This window comes from Dama dama, chromosome 5 (genome assembly GCF_033118175.1).
Source record: "Dama dama isolate Ldn47 chromosome 5, ASM3311817v1, whole genome shotgun sequence".
NCBI lineage: Eukaryota > Metazoa > Chordata > Mammalia > Artiodactyla > Cervidae > Dama > Dama dama.
Window position 1 is genome coordinate 83,225,295 of NC_083685.1, and position 16,321 is coordinate 83,241,615.

Below are 16,321 nucleotides of genomic sequence, written 5' to 3' on the forward strand. Positions count from 1 at the left end.
GAGAGTTGGACACGACTTAGCGATTGAACAGCGACCATTCATTTATTTTTGGCTGTGCTAGATCTTGGTGGCTGTGTGGGCTTTTCTCTAGGTGTGGCAAGTGGGGCTACCCTCCAGGTGTGGTGTGCAGGCTTCTCATGTTCTCTAACACAAGCTACAACAAATTTCCCTCCAGGCGCTGCCTTTTTTTTTTAAAGCACAGATTTTGATATGTTGTGCTTTCCTTTTCATTCAGTTCAAAGTGTTTTCTAACATCCATTGTGATTACTTCTTTGACCCAAAAGATATTTAGAACACAGTTTATATTTTAATCTTTTCAAATTGAGATTTGTTTTATGGCTCAGAAGAGAAAGTGAAAGTGATGTCACTCAGTCGTGTCCAACTCTTTGAGAATCCATGGACTGTAGCCTACCATGCTCCTCCGTCCACGGGATTTTCCAGGCAAGAGTACTGGAGTGGGGTGCCATTTCCTTCTCCAGAGGGATCTTCCCGATCCAGGGATTGAACCCGGGTATCCCGCATTGTAGGCAGACGCTTTACTGTCTGAGCTACTAGGGAAGTCCTAGTAGGTTCAGAAGAGAGTCCATATCAATTCCACATGTACTTGAATGTACAAATCTCAAATTATTAATTTTATTTCTCCTTTCAATTGCATTTAAGAACAAGGATCTGTGGTTGCCCCCTTTTGGTAATTTTCTTAGGATATTACTAATACTTCTGACCCACATTCTCTCTTCACCTGGGGCACCAATTACAAGTATGTAAACCATTTGATATTGCACCAAAGCTCCTGAACGCACTTTTTCTCTTTGTTTCTCAATTTCCTCTTTGTTTTTTGATTTTTATTGACCCACTCTCAAGTTCACTGATGTATTCTTATGCATGTCTAATCTGCTGATAAGCATAAAGGAGTTGTTCATGTTTTTAATTTTTATCACTCCACTAAAGAAAATGCTCCACTTCCATTTAACTGTAGTTTCCATCTCTCAGGAAAGAGATTGGATGAAATCTTTTCTGGAGATACTAACAAGCTCATGAGAAAAGTTATGGGCATTCAGGGTCCCACAGGTTTAGAAAGCTACCCCTGGTGAGATAGCTTTCTAAACTCTTTCATAATCTCTTATGTTTATGGAATCCTGTCCACAAACATAAGAGATTCTAATCAGTTGCTTAAGGCTTTACTCTTAAGTATGAACAGAAATTCAAAGATTATCAACTCCTTGGTAAGCTTCTTTTACATGAATGGCAAATATCACAACAAAAGAGGAAAAGGAACTAGAAGGAAACAGAAATGAAAAGGGCAGGAGCCAAGTAAAAATCATGAAAGATCCTCAAAGAGGAGAGAAGAAATAAGACCAAGATGCTGGGGGGAAAACAATACTCAGAGAATAAGAAAGAACTCTTAGAATTAAAATGCTTAATAAAAATTCAAAATTAAAAAGAACTGAAGGGTAAATTAGAGAATATCTCCCAGAAGACAGGACAAATATTAAGAGATAGAAGAATATGTAAGAAAAATAGGATATTAGACAATTTATCAAACTCCCAACTAATATGAATTCCATAAGGAGAAAACAAGGGGTATAAATTATTAAATTATTAGATACAGCATTTTCCCAAACTAAAGGACATGAGTCTCAAGGTTAAAAAGACCCACGCAAAGCATCCAGCACAGCAAGTGAGAAAAGACATATCACTGTGAATTTCAACACCTATGGATAGAAAAGATGACCCTAAAAACTTTTGGAAAGAAAACACAAACTGCCACTTATGGACTGGGACTTTTAACAACACTCAAAGAATATATAAAGAAATAACTTCTAAATTCAGAAAGAAAATGATTTCCAACTTGAGATCAGAATATCCAGCCAACATGTCAAATTAAGGCTCAATAAATATTTGCAGATGTGCAACAACTCAAAATATGCCCTTCATGTGACCTTTGTGGAGAAGCTACTAAAGAAAATGCTCCACTAGAACAAGGCAGGAAAGCAAGAAGAGGAAGCCACTGGGCTCCGACAGCAGGGGATTTACCACAGGACAGACGGCAGTCTGGATCCCCAGAGCGAGACAGACAGCTCCCAGGGAATGGCTCCCCAGGAGCCCTTGGCAGCCACCCGTCCGGATGGGAGTAGGAGGCGTGAGAGCGCTAGCGAGGGCATCAGCTGGGGATAAAGCGCCTGACGCACCTGCCAGTTGGACAGGTGTTTCCCGGTTCTGGTGACAAGTTTGATAATAAAGAATAGGTATATAGAAACTATACAACTGAAAATATGGGGGACAGTTATTAAGTAGAGAGAAAGTAAAAATCACACAAGACAGGAAACATAGCCATAGTATACTACAGTGCTTGGCTGTGAACAATACATACGTAGTTGTAAATGAGCACTATATATATTAACCTCCTTAGAAATCATAAGACAATTACACACGCATTTGGGGGCAGGGTAACAGGGCTAAACTGTCATCAAAGTAGGAGGTGAACAGAGAAGGTTCAAAAGGGAAAAATCAGTAATTAATTACATAAGCACGTTGTTTAGAAACATGGATGGCCATACCCAAACAAACTGCTAAGATGGGAAGGCAGCTGCCTCTGGAGACAGGGAACAGGGTTGAGAGACACGAGGCAGGGTCGCTACTTTTCTTTGTAAGCCCTATAGTATTGCTTGATTTTTGAACTCTGTAATTATATTGGTAGTTATTAAAAATTTAAAAACATACCGGGCCCAGCCCATGACCACAGCAGCTATTCAGTAAAGGGTTTCTGAGATCCGGTTGCATGGGTCTAGGGCCAGGTCCGGCCTCAGCTCCCCAGAGCAATTCTGGAGACTTCATCCAGAAGCTGAGCATCACCACCCCACCAGAAGCCTTGGCACAGCTCTCAAAGATCCCCTCTGCACTCAAGTCCTAGCCTCATCCCTAGAGTGTGCAGTCTTCATCTGCTTCCTTGTCTGTCTTTCCCACTGGGCCAAGCGTTGTTGTGAAAGTTGCTAAGTTGTGTCTGACTCCTTGTGACCCCATGGACTATAGTCCATGGCATTCTCTAGGCCAGAATACTGGTGTGGGTAGCCTATCCCTTCTCCAGCGGATCTTCCCGACCCAGGAATCAAAATGGGGTCTCCTGCATTGCAGGCGAACTCTTTACCAACTGAGCTATCAGGGAAGCCCCCCCTCCCCCCGGCCCCGAAAACCAGATGCTGCGTTTTTCCTCTCTGTTCCTCCCCTTGCCACTCCTCACTGGCTAGCCCAGGGCCTAGAACCTGCCTCGGTGCTTGGCAATGCTTTCATGGGTGACTGTAGACAGAGTGGGTTTACGGTCCAAAAGAATCCCTTGAGAAGGTAATGTGGAGGGAAGGGTGGGGTGGCTGGTGAGGCTTGACAAGAAGAGGGTGAGGCCCGGGCCAGCAGGCCTCTGATGGCCGCCCGACTCCTCACCCATCCGTGCACGATGTTCTGTGTTACCTGGACAGACTGTGCCACCTGGGGACCACACAACCACACAGGAGACTGTCCTTCCCCTCAGCTGGCCCCACGCACCGCCCTTGCGTCAAGGGCGACCCAGAGATGCAGGCGGGCTGCTTCCTTACTGGAACCCCCACGACTTGGGAGGAGTGCTGCCATGAGCCGAGCATGCCAGTGCCTTATGTGCACAGAAGGCCCCGTGAGTTACGTGCCCAGGTCCTTCCTGCCTTGCCATTTTACAAGTCAAAGAACTGAGTAGGCTCCTTCGCGGTTGTGTGAAAGAGTCCCTGCTTGAGCTTGTAATAAAGTTCCTCACTGTTTTTGCATTGATCCGCAGCTCCTGTGGTGTTTGGTGGGATTCCGCGATCCGGGTACAACATTTTGGGGGCTCGTCCGGGATCCCCCGGACCCTCCAGGACCTGCACTTCGGAGGACGAACGGCCGGTAAGCAGTAGAAGCAGCAGCATCTGTATCTGTAAGGGGGCCCCGCTCTGTAGCTGGACTTAAACCTAGGCGGACGCACCGATCCGGTCTCCAGCAGGGAGCAGGAAGAGACATCTTCCACCTCCCACTCAGTAGTCCCGTGTACATCTGATATACTCTGCACCTTTTGTTCTCGGAATTGCGCGCTGTTATTTGTCTGGTGTGTCGTCTTGTTTGTTCATTGTGTGACTGACCGACGATGGGACAGACCCAATCTGGATGCTCTCCGCTTACCTTAATAACTGACCATTTCAAAGAAGTTAGAGCTCGAGCTCATAATCTGAGTGTAGAAATTAAAAAAAAAAAAAATCTCGGATGGTTATCTTTTGCAGTGCTGAATGGCCCAGCTTTAATGTAGGCTGGCCTCCTGAAGGGACTTTCGACTTAAGGACTGTCCGGAGAGTCCGAGAAATCATCCTCAGACCTCGAAGCGGACATCCAGACCAGGTCCCATATATCCTGGTTTGGGAAGATTTAATAGTCAGCCCAACCCCTTGGATCCAACCCTTTTTACCTCCACAGGCAGCATTGTGTCTGTCTAAATATGTTTTGGTATGTCTTTGTCTCTGGGTAATATTTTTTAGGTTAATTTGTAAATGAGCTCTATTTAATTGGCTTAAAAAAAGGTAAGTGCTTACAAATCAAATAATTCTAAATTAAACAATAAATTCCAGGTTCAGGTGAACTGGGAAATATTCAGTATTAAATACCTGATATTAACGTTTGTTTGTTGACCTATCTAATATAGACATGTCTTAGAGTAATTAACATCAAGTAGAATATTTTCATTGTATTTAGGTTTAATATAAGTTAAATATTATACCTGTTACAAGTTTGTCAACAAGGAAATTACCTCGAGTGAAAAAAACTCCTAAAAAATGTAAATGAGGTATGAGTTTGTATATAAACTCTAGTAAGAATAATTATTCTTTGAGAATATCTGTCTACAATAGTCTCCCCAGATTGGCGTAACTTGAATTTTTAAGGGTTGTGTTAAACTAAGTATTAGAAGTCTATTAAATAAATAGGTCATTTCCAAATTAAATAAGATTTTGAAACATTTACTACTAAACACTGATTTCCTTTTACAGAAAAACTAAAGAGATTTGGGACTATAAATGAATAATGTTTGATGCCATCCTAAAATGTTTTAAGAAAGCAAGGGTTTTAGAAGTTATCACTGGTATTTATGCTCACCAATCTATAAAATGCTAATATAAAAGTTAGCTCTTGGTTGCTAAAGGAAAGCAGGAAGTGTGCTTTCAGTAAAAAAAAAAAAAAAAAAAAAGGTATGAAAAAATACTAAAAAGAGTTATGCACAATCAGGATTTTTTAAAATTGGATTACAATTAGTTAGATAAATGGATTTTGTTAAGAAAGACAGGTCATAAGAAAACTGGTTAGAGCCAATTAGGTCCAAGATGGTGGAGCTGACTTTCACTAGACCTTGAGCCTTGGTATTTACGCCCATTGTGACATATCAACAAGCTAAATGATACACCCATCAACATTGACTAAATCTGACCAAATGTTCTAAATGCTTTTAATTGATCTTTTGGATAAAACTTCCTAAATCGAATTCTTTTGAAGTTCCTTTGACATCTAGCTAACTTTGGGGTGTTTCAGAGGGCCCCTGAAACATTCCAAATAGATATTAAACTGTGTTTATTTGGTTGGTTAAATTACATGAAAAAGATTATCAAATGAGTAATAAATCTGCTCATGTTGTAATGTATGGAAAATTACTAATACAGATATCCTAGAAATTATATGGAGTTCTTAACATTTTGATATGTCTTGGTATTCTAATGAGAAACCTGATGACTTCACAAAAGTTAACAAAGGACTGAATGAACCAGCGAATATGTTTATAACTTTTATGGTTTCTATCTGAGAAATTACAGGTTTGAATCTTGTGTTTTCCGGGAGTAGGGAAAACCTTCCTCTCAAACTAATTATGAAAATAATTTGGTAAAATTACACGTTATAAACAAAACAATTATATTTTCTATCTGACTCCTCCAGAAATTTGAAACTCTTAGGTTTCCAGTAAGTTTATCAAATGAGCTAGGAAGGTTATCTCACTAACAGGTACAAAAATCTCAAGGAATTATTGAGACCTTAAAAAGGGAAGAGTTCACCTAGATTTGTTAGGCAAAATCTGTGATAAGCCTTTGGTGTGAGTTTCCCAGCCCTGTTTTATATTAAAAGTTCAGTCTGAGATTCTATAAATGTTTTAACAAAATAAAAAGTCTATAATCAATTATGGTTATATAAATCATCAGACCAAAATTCGTGAGAACAGACCTATTTTGCAAACAAACTAGCCTTAATTTGGTTCTATTTGATAAAAATGAGGGTAACTTTAGGGAGAAAAAGATATTTCAAAAAAATGTTAAATCCCAGTTTGTTAATGGAGGTCTGTATGTAGTAAGACTCATTTCTCGGATAGTTCTTTGCTGTTATGTGATATTAATGTGAAATTTAATTGAATTCTTAGAGAACACCCTAAGTTTGTTTCTGAAGCTTATCTCAGTAATCTATCTTTGGATGAAGATCCTGAAGATGCCTCATGACCTGCAACCAGGACTGGAAAAAGACATAATTTAAGAGACTGTCTCCAACCTGGATGGAAGGACTTTTTATCAGGTACTCTTAACTAGCACATGCACATTGAAACTGAAGGGAAATTAACTCTTAGATTAATTCCCACTTCCAAAGGCCCCTACACTGGATTGGTCTATAGAGAAGACAGCTGACCTGATCTCACCTTAAAATGATGCTCAAACAGGAAAAACTACACTACACCAGGATGAGAAGACAGCAACATCAGAGGTAGACAGCTTGCCCAAGATGCTGGATCTGCTTCATATGATCATTTATAATGTTTTCTTGACTTCTTAGACCTTTGCGTATAAATCAAATGCTTTTCTATCATAGGCCTGATCCTATGCTAATTTTAGAAATCAATCCAATTGTTGGGTTTGTGGCCAATTACCTGTATCTAGTTCTGGGTTACCTTGGCAAATTTCTCTACTACAAGACTCTAACTTGTTGGCTCTGAGGAAATTTACTTAAAAAAAAAATTATAGTCATATTCAGGTCACTGTGATACTACCAGACGGGATCTCCTCACTGGGCCAATTAATAATGCCTACTCTGACTCTGGCCATAAATTTGAGCCTTTTTCTATTCCTCAAGCTCAATCAGAGCAACAAGAAAAGTTTTAGCGAAGGAAAAAGAAATCTCTCACAATTATGAGATGGATTTATATAGATAACACCAGGCTATGGTAATTTAGGTTTAAAGTCTCCTCTGTGTTGAAAACAATTAAATCATACTAAGGATAATCAGTCTAGTAACACTAGAAAACTGGGCTATGTGCCTTATAGACAGTGGTGCCAATGTATAATTTCCCTGAAAGATAAAGATTCGTATAGAGTAGACTAAGTCAGACGACCTGAGATATACTGGGCTACATCTAATGGAAGCTCTTAAGTCTTACTTGTGACTTTACTAGTACTGCTGGCTATGTTCTTTGTATTTCACCTGTTTTACAAAACTGCTGCTTCTTACACTGCCAAATGTGTGACTGAGGCCTCTGATGGAATAATATATAGTTCCCTGTGAGATCGATGATGATAACAGTGTAACTCTAGATACGAGAAAAAGCAACAAGAGGGAATGTTTTCCTGGACCAAGAGGCTAGTAAGACAGGAGGTCCAGAGAATTTTGGATACTGTTTTATGGCCTAGTCCAGTAAACAGCACATTGAGTGGCCTGTCAACAAAATCTTTGCTGAACCTGAGAATGGACATTCTCAGCACCATGGGATAAAATGGTCATGAAATGCCCCCCTCAAAATCATGGTCAAGTTTATGAGCAAAAAGGGGCTCTGCCAACTGAAGATTGACACTTGCCATCTACATCTACAGATATTAAATCATGACCACTGCAACAGCTGACTTTCAACGGCCCTGAAAGGAGTTCAGGGTGAAAATCAGGAATGAGGCACTCGGTGCTCTGAGAAAAACTGGCAGAACAGGCCTTCAGATAGTTAGATCTTTTCAGGAGATTTTATGAGTCCCAATTCTTGCATCTTCTCATACCTAGAGAAACACTAACGTCATTAATAGTGACATCTGCTTTGGCTATTAAGGAAAATTTTACAATTAAAAGTCAAAATAGAGTACTCAGCTATGGTTCAGACATCCTGGGAAATAACCAGGTGTTACTATGGGTGTAATTTCAGATCAGACGTTGTATTGCTAAACACTTGAGTTTTCTGAGTCGTGTCAGGCTTAGATGCACCATTCTCAAAACAATGTCTGCTGGAAGCTAGTAACTTCTACCTTACTTTTTATAAAACTAGGCAACTGGCCACCTGGCTACAAGTCTCCCTGAGGTGCCAGGTCCAGACTGGGTTTCAGACCTATTCCTCTAAAAGAAAGAGATTTATTTTGTCTATTAAAACTCCAGTTATCCCTCCTCCAGCTACTACTAATTGGGTATGTTACAACAAAATGGCAGACCAAGGGATTGAGATTTTAATCATACAAGGCTCAGATCTAGGACTTAGAACTCAAGAATACTTCCAATTCAGTGTCTTCTCCAAGCTGAGGCAGTCCTATGCCCCATTTTGACAGGAAGTTATCACAGTCATAGTTGCCCTGTTCCCTAAATTAAAACTGAGCAGGACTCTGTGCAGTGGCGACTCTGGAGTACAGATCTGCTGTGTGTTCTCCATTTCTTATCTGTAGGATATAGGCTTCATTCAGCCTCCTTGACCTTCCCTGAGTTCCAAAGGGTGGATTCAAACAATTGCTAATCAGGGAAGGGAGGGAATACAGAAACAGAGGGGAAACAATCAAATAGTGGTACAGCTTTGAGACGGTCCTGGTTCCTACTCAAAGAAATATGCATAGCAATGTCTTTTGACTTCTTCTACAGAACTGCAGCCCCCACCCAGGTGGAGGATGGTAACCTCAGACTAAACACAAGATTCCTGGAGCACAGCTCCGTTGCTTGACCACCAGCCAATCAAAAAAAAAAAAAAGTCACAAACTCTGCAGCCCTCACCCCAAATGTTGCCTCCTGTTTCTGGGGACCAGTGATGACCATCCTGTTAGGTCTCCTGTTTGGCCCCTGTCTAATTTTATCTCTGAGAGGCGCCGACAGTTTCAAACTAAATTGCTGTTATTACAAGTGTAAAAGCCGGTTTCAGATATGGAACACCCCAACTTAGGTCAGGTATAGAGAGACTTCTGCTCTGCTAGGCAGGCCTACGCCCAGGCACAGCAGGAAGTTACAGAAGAGACCTCCGTCCCAATTCCCAGAGCATCTTGAGTATGAAGTCTCTCAGGGGGGGAGTTGTTAGGGGAAGCACACTGATTGAAACCGCCCACCCTGGCCAGGCACCATAGTAACCATTTGCATGAGTTGTTTTATGACAGGAGATCCTGATAAGGAATACGGAACTAATAAGCCACCACCAGCCAGAAGAGTTCGGGAAAGGTCGAGAAGAGACACTGCCTGTCCGTCCACCTAATGTTACTCAGATCTCAATATTCGACTGTCTCCACAAATGATATAGTTGACTCTATAGAAGACCCATGATTGGGCTTTCCATAGGAACTAGAAGAGGGGGAAATGTGAAATGTGAAACCCAAACGACTCCATTTTAGGATAGCACCGCCATTTTGAGTAAAACCCCCTCCTGCAGAGAGAAAGAAACTCAACGAGCCAATCAGGGGAGGACAGGAAAGTCCCTCCCCCTTACTCTAACCCACCAATCAGTAGCTAACAAGACATCCTTAGTTGAAGAATTAACCAATCCCCTTAAGCTTCCCTTCCCGCTTCCCCTGCTATACAGTATAAAAAAGATTCGCCGCTTTCACTCCGGGCTCCTTCGCTGTTGAAGAGAGTCCCTGCTGGAGCTTGTAATAAAGTTCCTCACTGTTTTTGCATCAAAAAAAAAAAAAAAAAAAAGAACTGAGTATTTAGCAAGAGCTAAATACTGTTCCGATGTGCTCTTCAACGCTATACTGGAACCCTCAACTGCTGACTTTTGTTTCCAAAGGCTGTCAGAGCTGGGAGAGTCCTCCGATGAGGACATGAAGGTGCAGAGGGGAAAAGATTCTCACCTCGGGTCAGGGCAGAGCTGGTGCAAGAGCCGGCCTAGAACCCCTGGCTCCCGACTTCCTGCCCAGGTCCCACCCAGCACTGCATGACTCCACGAGTGACATTCCCCGGAGCCCCACCCCAGCCTCTCTGCCCGTCCAGCCAGTCACGAAGTTGGCAGGGTAGGAAAGCGGCACGCCTACCTTTCCAGCACCACTCTCTCCACTGACAACAATAGACTGGTTGACTGGCTCGATCAGGCTCCTGACATTCCTGTAGGTCTGTTCACCCACTGTGAAGATGTGGGGCTTCAGTGTCTGAAACATCAACGGGTGAAAGGTCACGGGAGCAAACCCCTGTCTACAGGGAGTGGTTGATGCAGCGATGGCTGCGATGGGGAGCCTGCCCACAGCAGCGGTAGAGGCTTCCTCTAGAAAAACTTCCTGGCAGTAACAACGTGAGGCCCAGCTGCGGGCGTGACTCATTCATCTTCTCTCAGTTTGGAAGCAGTGCTGGCCTTGACCAGTCTATCCTCCCATCTTATCTTGTCAGTAGTTTTATTCTGCTACTTTTTTTTTTAATGTTATTGCAATTTGCAAGAACTTTCTTACCAGTTATTGCTTAAGAAGTCTGTGCCTTAGTTGGAAAGCTAACCCTATTTTATAGATGAGAAATCTGAGGTTCATGTGGGTTAAATAACCTTCCCAAGGCCACTGAGGAGAGAAAGGCATCTGTGTGATTTGGATTCCAATGTCACTGTTCTCCTTTCCATCAACAAGGATTAATTGTCCTCAGTGTGCTGGGCATCAAGCCGGGCATTGAGGACATAGCGGGGACCTTCATGTGGCTTTGCCTTTGAGAAGGCAGTCGCTAAGATGGGCTCTCAGGCCAGACCTCCCTGGCTTCCCGTTCGGACACGAACCCTGGATAAGTCGGGTTAGTCCATGCAGACCCAGTGCGGCTCTGCCTGACCCGCAATGATCGCTTGCCTACAGCTTCCTGAAGGGAGAGGGCGTCGTTCTGGATGCTGTCAGAACCATCAATCTCTCTCTAGGCCCTCACCCCACCCACTTCTCACCTGGACCATTACAAAGCCTCCAACTATTCAGCCACTGGTCTCACCTTCCTAAACCCAACTCCCCCAACTTCATCCCCATGGCGGGCTCCGTTCACAGCCCCACTCCCACCCTGCTGAAGCAGCTCTGTGGATTCTCTCAGCTGTGGTACAGACGTCAACATCAACTGGTCTGTTCCCTGCCTATACCAGCTTCATCCCCACTTGTGTTAAGAAGTTACCCTTCATCCCAATCGGTGGAGATGAACATGTGCTGAATTTTCTAAGGCAATCCTCACCACATGTAATTTTATTCTTTTCCCCCAAAAGTGGTTTTTAAATACACAAATGTGCCCTTGGAAATTCTTTCCTACTAATAAATTCACAAATAAGAGAAAAAAAAAAAATCTGTCCATGTCCCTACTTTAGGTTCCAAAATCAGTAAATACTGATTTAGGCTCCAACCTACTTATTTAGGTTCTAAAATAAGCAAATAGTGCTTTGTCTCTCATTTTGCACCTCCTGGCAAACTTCTATGAGCTTCTGGTGGGCAGGTCACGGCCCCAGTAGGCTCTGAATGACACCACAGCTGATGAAGACACAGATAAGGACAGGGAAGCTGCCAGGGGCCCTTGGGCAGGAGGGGGAGCCCTGATTCCCTGGGAAGCGGGGGGCCTCACCTGGGGCTGAGAAGCAGCGTGGTACTCTCGCATCAGCTCTGGCGAGTAGAGCTGAGGGACAGGCTTGAAGGGGTTCAGAGCCACCAGGGTGCAGCCGGCGTTGGTGTAGAAGGTGTCGGCCGTGTACCGGGCCTGCAGACACCTCAGGACTGAGGCAGGGGTGCTGTTAGCAAACCCTGGCTCAGATGGAGACAGAGTTGCACATACAGACCAACACCCCACCTACCAGAGTTCCCTCTGCAATTAGCCAAGAGCCATGAGATCCCAGCTGCTCCCTGATGAGCAGGTACAAGAAAGATCTAATTAAGATGAACCCCACATCTGGAGCAAAGCTTGTGTTTGGGGGCTTGGGGGCAGCCGCCAGGCTGGAGCAGCCCACCTGGCTGTCCAGAGTCTGGTCTGGCCCGAGGCAACAGAGCTGAATACCCTCTGGGAGAAGGCGCGCCCCTCTGGGGTGGGGTGGGCGGGGGACACATACCTGTCTCCAGCGTCACAGGATTCACCTTGGTGAGGTCATCCAGCTGCTGCAGAGGGGCCTCCCCGCCCAGGAACTCCTGCAGGTCTTCCCTGAGGGTCTCCCCGCCGTGGGCATCAGAGCCTGAACCGTGGCCATTAATCTGGGAGGGAAAAACAGGACCAGAAGCGCCAGGACTCAGAACAGCCGGCAGCTCCGTCGGGGGGAGGGCTTGTACAGGAGACAGAAGACCGGCCTCTGGGATCACAGTCTGGTGGTTCAAATTGTACCTCCGCCATTTACTAGACCTGTGAGGCTACATAAGCTTCTTGACCTCTCTGAGGTTAAGCAGCGGCTTCTTTATTTGTCAACAAAGGAAAATAGAATCAACTCATAGGGTTGTTTGAAGAAAAACAAGAAAGAGATATGGAAAGCACTTAGTTGGGGACCTCCCTGGTGAAGCCCTGGTTAAGAATCTGCCTTGCAATGCTGGGGATACAAGTTCGAGTCCTGGTCGGGGAACTAAGATCCCACGTTACTGCGGAGCAACTAGGCCCGCGTGCCGCAACTACTGAGCCTGTGTGCTCTGGACGCAGTGCGCCACAACTAGAGATTCCAGGCCGCAAGGAAAGGTACCTGATGACGCAATGGACATCCTGAGAGCAGCAACTAAGACCTGATGCAGCCAAATAAATAAATATTGGGGGGAAAAAGCAAAGCTCTTGGTGCCTGGCACAGAGAATGTACTCAAAGTGGAAGTGTTAGTCGTTTCAGTTGTGTCCGACCCTTTGTGACCCCGTGGACTGTAGCCCGCCAGGCTACTCTGTCCATGGGGTTCTCCAGGCAAGAGTACTGGAGTGGGGTGCCATGCCCTCCTCCAGGGGATCTTCCCGACCCAGGGATCGAACTCTTGTTCCCTGTGTCACCAGCACTGCAGGCGCATTTTTTACCCGCTGAGCCATCAGGGAAGCATGTACTCAGGAAATCAATAAATGCGATCCCTTCTCCTCTGCCTTGTGCTTCAGCTTTCAGAAGAGTCAGTGCCTGGCCTTACTGAGCCGGCGGGGCTAAGGCCTGAGGTGGGGGGTACTGTGAAGGGAAAGAGCCAGGGTTTGGGCCTTTTTTGAAAGAGACGATATCAGCTTGAGGTGAAAAATCAGCTGTGAGGTAGTACCATGCCTTCATCACCTGCCCCTTGGGACTGAATTTAGCCTGGCTAATTAATCAGCTCCTGCTGCCCTGGTCTACTTGAGAGCAGGCCTGGCTTAGGAGTCGGATGAGGTCAAGAACAATTTAGAAAGATGGTAATGATAACCCTATATGCAAAATAGAAAAAGAGACACAGATGTACAGAACAGACTTTTGGACTCTGGGAGAAGGCGAGGGTGGGTTGTTTCGAAAGAACAGCATCGAAACATGTATATTATCTATAGTGAAACAGATCACCAGCCCAGGTTGGATGCATGAGACAAGTGCTCGGGCCTGGTGCACTGGGAAGACCCAGAGGAATCGGGTGGAGAGGGAGGTGGGAGGGGGGATCGGGATCAGGAATACATGTAACTCCATGGCTGATTCATGTCAATGTATGGCAAAACCCACTTCAATTTGTAAAGTAATTAGCCTCCAACTAATAAAAATAAATGGGGGGGAAAAAAAAAAAAAGAACAAGCACCAGGGGGAAGAGGCCATTTCTGCCTCTCCCTTGCCCATCCCTGATACCAACGCTTTATATAAGTTCTCCCCACTTTCCTCCTGTGATCCCACTTCTCCCTTCTCCCAGGGAGCTGCAGGGAAGGTGTGCGGAGCAGGCAGGAACCTGGCTGAAATCTGCTTTCAAAGGAAGGGGTCTGTGATATAACATGTGTTGGTTTCTTTTTTTGAAATTTTTATTTATTTATTTGGCTGCGCTGGGTCTTCACTGCTGTGCGTGGGCTTTCTCTAGTTGAGGCGAGCAGGGGCTACTCTCTAGTTGGGCTTCTCCTTTCAGTGGCTTCTCTTGTTGCCGAGCATGGGCTCTAGGGCAAATGTTCTTCAGCTCAAGAGCTGAACGGTTGCAGCTCAAGAGCTTAGTCGCCTTGGCAATATGGGATCTTCCTGGACCAGGGATCAAACCCATGTCCCCTGCAGGTGGATTCTTAACCACTGGACCACCACGGAAGTTTCTATGTGCGGCTTTCTAATGAGACCAGTGAACCTTAGAGTTCAAAAATCTCCAGCAAAAGTGGCAAGTGTCATTTGAGAGACCCAGTGATAAGTTTCCTTCCAAAGATGCTGCCTGTTCTCTGAACTTAGGCCCACCACAATGCATGCGCAAGGCAGACTCTCATCTTCAGGATTAACTGCTGAGGTCAGAGCGTGACTGTGTGCATGCAAATCCCTCTACACTAGTGGAAAAAGGAAATCACTCACACCCAGCCATAATTTATGAACAGATCTGATCCAACCAGACAGGCAGCTGAGTATCATGGTTCCTGAGTTGGACTTGAAAGCTAGATTGCCTGGGTTTGAATCCTGATTCCACCATGTCCTAGTTATAGAATCTTATGTAAGTTTCTTAGTCTCTTTGCACCTCAATGTTCCTCATCTGTAAAATAGGGATGGTGGTAGTAGTGGTAGATCTCATAGATACTAACAAGCACATAAAGTATTTAGAAAAAACATCTGGTTTCTGCCACCAAAAGTTTGCTATTATTATTCTGTTAAAAAGTTGCTCTTCTAATTAGGCAATAATATACTGGTGGCTCAGATGGTAAAGCGTCTGCCTATAGTGCGGGAGACCTGGGTTCAATCTCTGGATCGGGAAGATCTCCTGGAAAAGGAAATGGCAACCCACTCCAGTATTCTTACCTGAAAAATCCCATGGACGGAGGAACTTGGTAGGCTACAGTCCATGGGTTGCAAAGAGTTGGACACAACTGAGTGACTTCACCTTCTTTCACTTTTCATACCAAGGGCCTTAAAACTACCCTGTAATTCTTCTCTAGAACATGATACTATGTAAAGGCCATAAGAATGTTGTGGGTATATAGAAACATTTACAATCGCAAAACAAACAAAAAAACCCAAGTGTCCAAATAGTAGCTTAAATTATAGTACCTCCTTACAATTGAATAAAGCAGGTTACCAAGAGAATGATATCTTTAAATGTTTTAAAAATTTTTAGGGAGAAAAATCTAGGATATTCTTTAAAATGTCAGTTATCTATGGACAGTACAAGTATTAATTATAATGTTCTTTTTGCTTATCTGTATTTCCCACATCATTGCAATGAATGTGACCTTGAATAAGTCACCTAACTGCTCTGAGCCTTATCTTCAAAATGGGGATATAATGGCATTGGATATGTAATACTGTATCCTTCTTAAGTACTAAACAAAATTATATGTGTAAAATGCTTAGTATAGTGCTTACTATATAGCAAGAGAGCAACACGGAGCAGCTGCTAGTACAGTTATGATAAACATGGTGGTTGTTTAGTTGCTAAGTCATGTCTGACTCTTTTGTGACCCCACAGACTGCAGCCTGACAGACTCCTCTGTTCATAGGATTTCCCAGGCAAGAATACTGGAGTGGGGTGCCATTTCCTTCTCCAGGGGATCGTCCCAACCCAGGGATCGAACTGGCATCTCCTGCATTGCAGGTGGATTCTTTACTGCTGAGCCAACAAGGGAAGCCCTGATAAACCTTACTGTTTTTTAAATGAGAAAGAAGTTAAAAATGGACAATAAAAAAGTTCCCTCCGCAAGAAAAAAAAAAAGTCTGGAGCAGGTAGCTGTCCTGCCTGCTTCTCTCTGGCCTTCAAGCCTGTTTCACAAGCCAAAGGATCAAGAGGTCAGGCAGTAGAGTCTACCAGGGCTCCTTTGAGGCTGGCTGACCTCACATTCAGTTATCCTGCCTTACTCGCCTGGGACTTCACTAGTCCAGGAATCATCGTAAACATCCATTGGCCCAATGGCTGCTGCAGCTGCTGCTAAGTCGCTTCAGTCGTGTCCGACTCTGTGCAACCCCATGGACTGTAGCCCACTAGGCTCCTCTGTCTGTGGGATTCTCCAGGCAAGAATACTGGAA

The 16,321-nt window shown here is 44.2% G+C and overlaps 1 protein-coding gene across 5 annotated transcripts in view; it reads right to left on the bottom strand.

Annotated features, from left to right (window-relative positions):
* The window catches only part of MYO19 (myosin XIX), a 40,949-nt gene that overhangs the window by 21,471 nt on the left and 3,157 nt on the right, over positions 1-16,321 (bottom strand). For 4 of the 5 annotated variants that reach the window (XR_009692924.1, XM_061142701.1, XM_061142700.1 and 1 more), the window contains 3 exons: positions 12,278-12,416; positions 11,800-11,948; positions 10,269-10,382 (listed from right to left, as the gene is read on the bottom strand). Coding sequence is in view for 4 of the 5 variants with exons in the window: in XM_061142701.1 (XP_060998684.1) it covers positions 10,269-10,382; positions 11,800-11,948; positions 12,278-12,416 (402 nt within the window). In the remaining variant the exon portion in view is untranslated. Of the gene's footprint in view, positions 1-10,268; positions 10,383-11,799; positions 11,963-12,277; positions 12,417-16,321 lie in introns of those variants that run through there. The other variant, XM_061142702.1, reaches the window with a different exon arrangement.